This window comes from Lynx canadensis, chromosome D4 (genome assembly GCF_007474595.2).
Source record: "Lynx canadensis isolate LIC74 chromosome D4, mLynCan4.pri.v2, whole genome shotgun sequence".
NCBI lineage: Eukaryota > Metazoa > Chordata > Mammalia > Carnivora > Felidae > Lynx > Lynx canadensis.
Genome location: NC_044315.2, coordinates 28,322,743 through 28,328,708, shown reverse-complemented (window position 1 = coordinate 28,328,708; position 5,966 = coordinate 28,322,743). Strand labels below are relative to the sequence as shown.

At 43.5% G+C, this 5,966-nt stretch overlaps 1 protein-coding gene across 2 annotated transcripts; it reads right to left on the bottom strand.

The window, feature by feature from the left end:
* Positions 1-1,160: 1,160 nt before the first annotated feature.
* On the bottom strand, positions 1,161-4,514 carry LOC115499763 (cathepsin L1-like). 2 transcript variants are annotated; one of them, XM_030293924.1, is made up of 7 exons: positions 4,385-4,514; positions 3,738-3,853; positions 3,505-3,639; positions 3,085-3,309; positions 2,479-2,641; positions 1,715-1,832; positions 1,161-1,260 (listed from the first exon to the last, which is right to left on the bottom strand). In XM_030293924.1, exons 1-7 carry the CDS (start codon positions 4,512-4,514, stop codon positions 1,161-1,163), a joined length of 987 nt encoding a protein of 328 aa, XP_030149784.1. The 2 variants fall into 2 exon arrangements, with proteins under 2 accessions (XP_030149784.1, XP_030149783.1); XM_030293923.1 differs by having other exon boundaries at positions 3,493-3,639; positions 3,738-3,860; positions 4,389-4,514.
* Positions 4,515-5,966: the final 1,452 nt, after the last annotated feature.

Sequence of the window (5,966 nt, the reverse complement as noted above, 5' to 3'; positions counted from 1 at the left end):
GTACCGATGGGACAGAAAGCGGGTAGATCTGACTGATGTGTGAACAATTCAGCAGATATTAGAAGCTTCTGTAATTTACAAGCCATTCATATTTATTTAAAAATTGGAAAATCACAAATGATCTTTCATAAAACTATTTTGAGGAGCACTTGGGTGGCCCAGTCGGTTGAGAAATAGACTCTTGATTTTGGCTCGGGTCATGGTTTCAAGTTCATGAGATTGAGTCTCACGTCAGGCTGTGCACTGACAGTGTGAGGCCTGCTTGGGATTGTCTCTCTCCCTCTTTCTCTGAGTTTTCCATTGCTTGTCCTTTCTGTTTTTCAAAATAAATAAATAAACTTAAAAATCCTATTTCTAAGAGAAGCTTATAGACATGAAATAAATAAAGCAGAAAACAAATTTTGACTCCTCTCTAAGTCTTGCATGTATTATAAAGTAAATTACCAGTGTTTCCTACATTCCATAGACCTTTATAATTTCTATCAAAACAAATTGCAAGGGAAGCAAATGATTCAGAAATTAGAAAGTGGAATTTGGACAAGTGTGTGTGTACCTACAACACTTGGTTCTTTTAGGAGCAAAGGACTCAGAAGAGTGAAGAAATCTCCATTCCAGCAGCGCATATATTTCAATCATTATCACTAAAGCTTAGTTAGAGATCACACACTATTCAAGTCCTTCTTTTTTGTTCCAACATTTTATGGTGGAAGAAAACATTAATGGTAGTTAGGCCACGTTTGTGGGTTTTTCTAAAGAAGTTAAAATCCTAAACTGTCAGCTCACAGAGCCCAATGAGGGGCTCAATCCCTCAAACCATGAGATCATGACCTCGGTTGAAATCAAGAGTTGGACACTCTCCAACGGAGCCACCCAGGCACCCCTGCAGTTGTTTCACTTTTAAAAAGTAAAATTTCATACATTTTTAAAAGAAACTTGAAAATTCAAAGGTTACTAGACTAGTCACTCATACAAAAGTATTTACAGCAGTAATGAGTGAAGTGGTAATATTCACAGTGTAAAATGTCACACAATCAAATCACAACTTGGTTTTTAAATGATTCAAGTGTTTCATCCCACACAGCAGGGTGTGGCAGGCTTGAAAATAAAACCTATTTTCTGGATAATTTGTTGCCAGTCAAGGTCTTCTTTATACCATCATCTCACACGATAGGAAAGCTGGCCATGGTGGCAATTCCACAGTGGTTGTCCCGGTCCTTGGCCATGAGTATGTAGCCGTGTTTGCCCCACTTTGCACCCCAGCTGAAAAAAAAATGGGTTTTTTCATTTATTACAGAGGAAGAAACACATTTCTCTTATGGACAATAACACCTGATACTCAGCAGTGCCCCAGAGGCCAGGACAGATTCAGGATGAATCAAGAGAGGTCATCCTTGTTCATGGTTGAGTTCCAACCCAGCAGAGAAATCTATCCCCAAAACTTTCACAAAACTGCAAAATGAGAGACAGGAAAAGTAAAGTCTTGGGTCAGATGTGTTTCAGATGCAGTACTACTCAAACTATAGCAGGACCCTTGCAAGTTTGAAACAGTAGCTTAATGTCATCAAATGAATATGTCTCTGTTCCCGCTAAGTGGGGCAAACACTTCTGGGGTCTCAGAAGTGGGCTCAAGGGTTTGATGATCTATATCCAAACACTGATTGCAAAAAGGATTTCCTTCTCAATTCCAAAGGTAAATATTTTTGGCTTTTTATACCTGTTCTTGACAATCCAGTATTTTTTGTTATCCGATTCTTCTCCTTCAAAGCCATAGCCAACCACCAGAACACCGTGATTCAGGTGTTTATTGCTGCACTTTGGATCATAATAAATGCCTGGAAAAGTAAATTTCAATTCCAAGGTGGGACATCAAAGCAACATGATAACATCTAACAATAACCGAGTCACGGCAGTAAAGGAGGCATCTCAAAATTCAGGTGGAATATAAATCCAATAAGATTTAGAAATCAGTTCTTTTTGTTTAGCAAGGCTGGGGATTTAGGCTCTCATGCACATCATCACACACACATCATCACAATCTCTTTTGTAAAGAACAGTCAAGAGGCATAGAAGAACACTCGTTGAAACTTTGTCATTCTATTCTACCATGTCAGCATTGGGAAGCAGCAGAAAAACACAAAATCACTTGAGCCAAGGGGTTCTTTCCAGTGTCCATTTCACTAGTAAAACTCTTTGGAAATCTTCCAGGTCTAACAGGTGGGAAGAACTAAAGTAAGTTAAACTATACCAATCAAATTATGTAGCCATTTGAATATATTTATGAAGTGCTTGAAAGCAGGGGAATTTGGGTGAAGTCATGTCAACATGCTGAACAACAGGCACAAAATCACATGTGCTGAAGGAACAACTACGTGAAGTCCATACCCTCCTGATCTGTACACAGCAAAGGGTCTATCTTGCCTTATATGATGGTGGTTCCCCATTTGTCCTGCCTACTTTTCTATGTAGACACATGCTGACCTTTTTTATAGAACTGGAAGGAATTCAGGCTTGCATCTACAGCAGCAGAGACAGGCCCCACAGTTGCCACTGTGGTCATTAGGCCATCCTCCTTGTTTACGACACTCCAGAAGGCGGTCACGTTGGCAACAGAATTCTCAGGCTTGTATTTGCAGGATTCATTCTTTCAAAGGTAAAGGGGGAGAGGCTTGATCACTACCATCCACCTCCAGGGGAACAGGAGTGAAGACTGTTTAGCTGAATGATTTCCAAGTCAAGTTTGTTATAAAGTATCTCAGGACACAAAATGGGATTGATTGTTTTGAAGTTGAAAAATTAGCAGTGTCTATCCAATGAGACACTCTTTGGGTCTACTCATTTATAAAGTTTTCACTCTGGAGACCTGTACTGTATATAAGATGGTGTTCGTGACACCGTTTAACATAGTTGTAGGAACAGCTATATGGTAATGAGGTGATCAGAGAGCTGTGCTAGGCTAATACATTTTAATGGCAGTTCTGACCATTTGCAGGTATAGAGTCTACAATCACATACAAGAATTCTAAATACAGGATCTGTTTCTACTGAAATGCTCAACTTTGATAAAAGATAAGGAACTCCACTTACCCGTGCATGATATGGATAGGATTCCTCTGAGTCCAGTCCCCCATTGTCCTTAACATACTGGAAGGCTTTATCCATTAGGCCACCATGGCAGCCCTTATTGCCTTGAGACCAAGAGCAGTCCACCAGGTTCTGCTCACTCAATGAAACAAGTTTGCCAGTTTTCCGGAACATCTGTCCTTCAAGGGCACCAGTTGCACTAAAAGCCCAACAAGAATGACAGTCACCCTGAAAACAAAATGCAAATGCTCTGAGCCTACAAAATAAATTGCAAGACTTTGACAACAGCCCATAAATCTTAAAACTCTTCTAAAACATAACAAACTGCATATTATGCCTCAATTTCCAAAGCAACAACACTGATTCCTTTTGGCTTTACTCTTGAGAGGGACCTGCTGAATACTGTCCCACCTGATTCTTCACGGGAGTCACATAGCCTTTCTCTCTCCAGTCCACAGATGAAGGGATCTCAGCAAAGAGAGGTGCTTGGAACACTTTCCCCTTTTTGTGTTTCTGGATTTTAAGGTCATTCAACACCTGCTTGAATTCTTCACTGGTCTTCAAGGAAAAGGAAACAGAATGTTGGCAAGCATGAGATGTTTTGAAAAAGTACTTAGAGGAAGCATGAAACATTCAGCAATCCGTGTCACACTCACCATGTCACCAAAACCATTCATTGCCATTGTGAAGCTGTGTTTCCCTTGGCTGTGTTCCCGATTGTGCTGTTCAATCATTTGCATATTCCTCTCCCACACTGCTCTCCTCTGTCCTTCTTCATCCTGGAGATAAACATATAACTTACCATCTTTGTCCTATTTAAAATCTACTGCCCTGGGACGTGTGGGTTCCTCAGTCAGTTAAGCATCCAACTTGGGCTCAGGACATGATCTCGTGGTCTGGGGTTTGAGCCCAGTGTCAGGCTCTGTGCTGACAGCTCAGAGCCTGGAGCCTGTTTAGGTTTCTGCGTCTTCCTCTCTCTCTGTTCCTCCTCAGCTCAATTTCTGTCTTTCTCTTTGTCTCAAAAATAAATAAATGTGAAAAAAAATTAAAAAACCTAATGACCTACACCTAGTGGATGTGCTTACAGAGAGGAGGATATCCCACACAACCAGGGATGGCCTGAGTCTTCTGGGAACTGTTCTCCAGCAACCACACAGCAGGACATATGCCCATGTTGTGCACAGTCCCAGTGCCCTGCTTACTGCCTAGGTAAGAATAGCCTCAAGAAGCTACTCCCTGCTATGAACTCCCACCAGCATGGAATGTTCTCTGCAAGGGTCCCTCTGGAAAGTTTAAATGTTACCAACCATGCTATATAGTTTCCCGTGTGTTGCCTTCCACTGGGACCATTGTTCATCTAAGCTCTGATTGAGTTGTGGAGCAGCTGATGCTATTCCCAGGCAAAGGGTAGCCAGGAAGAAGGAAGGATGCATGTTTGAAAACCTAGGAAAGGAAAAAAAATGAGTGTCTGATTAGATCAAACCACCTAAAAAGCCATTCTTCCTTCTGAGATGTTAGAGCCACTGAAGTAGAGCAAAACGATTGAATTTATCCTCCTGAGTGTTTACACGGGCGTGGAGGAAGGCTGAGGATGTGGGACGTGCAGTGATCCCACTCCCTGCCCCGTGACCTGCCTACTGGTTCCAAAGCATGTAAATGGCAGTGCAGGGAGTGAGGAGCCCTGAGTCCTGTGGGGGGGGGGGGGGGGGAAGCTGCCATGTCTGGAGGGGTCAGGTCCTCGAAGAGTGCCTCCTGGAAGCCCCAAACCCCCGACCCCCAAGGCAGCTGTCCCCAGTGTTTTCCGAGGTGGCCCACCCTTCATGCCAGTTCTGGGGATCTCACCTGTGGTAGGTGCAGTTGTGCAGCTCAGTCACACCTTCAGGTCAGGGGATGCCCAGAAGGCCTGGCAATGGTTGGGAGGCTGCCCATTTAAGGTCTGAGATTGGCCCTACCAGCCCTGCCCCCATCACCTGCGTGCCCTGCAATTGGCTGATCCATCCTGTGGGCGGGGCCTCTATGCCCTGGAGCTCTGGGCATGTGATGCCTGGGTCCCTAATTATCCCAGGGGAATCTGTGCCTGCTTTAGTGGCCCCAGGGGGAGGTGAGCTGAAGAACCAGGGACAGCCCTGTGGAGGGGGGGGGGGTCCAGCGCCTCCCTGGGGACCCACATCAAATAATTACCATGAATTTATGCATTGGAGGATGGTTCATGAAAAGAACTTACAGGGAACCCCAACTGGCTTTTAAGGACCCTGCCTGTCCTTTAGTCCTAGAATTTTTGGTTAAAATCTCCTGGAGGAATGAGAACAGGATAATCTAGTCTAGTGGTTCCTGTTTATTCCGATCGAAGGTGCAGCAGGTGAAGGGTGCAGAGCCCACAGGGGGAGGTGTTATGACTGTGTCAGGATGGGATGGCCCTGGGTTATGGAAGAGTCTGGAGAGGGCAGGCAGTTCCCCAAATAGGGTATGCGCTGGGCAAGGCTCAAGTCTTTTCAGGGAAAGGGGCAGAAGGGAGGGATGTCCGGAGAAGGTGTGGCATTTTGTAATGCTCCTGTCCTGCCTCCCCCAGGTAGAGATTCTTCTTCCCTCTCAAGCCTTTCTCAAAACTGACAGAAAAGTGTTATTTCCAGAATAATATGGTTTAATAAAAGGAGGACAGGCAGAATGTAGAAACACCCTTTTCCTGCCTACTGTCTGTCTTATGGATTAGTATGTTTCTCAGTATCCAACATATTTTTCTTCAGATTTAATTTTAAAAGTTTCAGAAAGACATTTATTTCAAGCAAAAAGATATTTATTAACCTCAGTTTCCTCAGTGAAGACATAGGGCAATAATTTGGTTTTCCTTAGAGAATTCTTGTGAAGATTAAATGAGATAATACATG

Bases quoted from the DNA above. Each gene is read 5' to 3' on its own strand.
- LOC115499763 (XM_030293923.1), bottom strand. From the start codon at position 4,514: ATGCATCCTTCCTTCTTCCTGGCTACCCTTTGCCTGGGAATAGCATCA. The intron at 3,640-3,737 runs GTGAGTGTGACA...TTTTCCTTGAAG, and splicing joins TGAATGGTTTTGGTGACATG to ACCAGTGAAGAATTCAAGCA. The intron at 1,833-2,478 runs GTCAGCATGTGT...TTACTTTTCCAG, and splicing joins CTTCCAGTTCTATAAAAAAG to GCATTTATTATGATCCAAAG.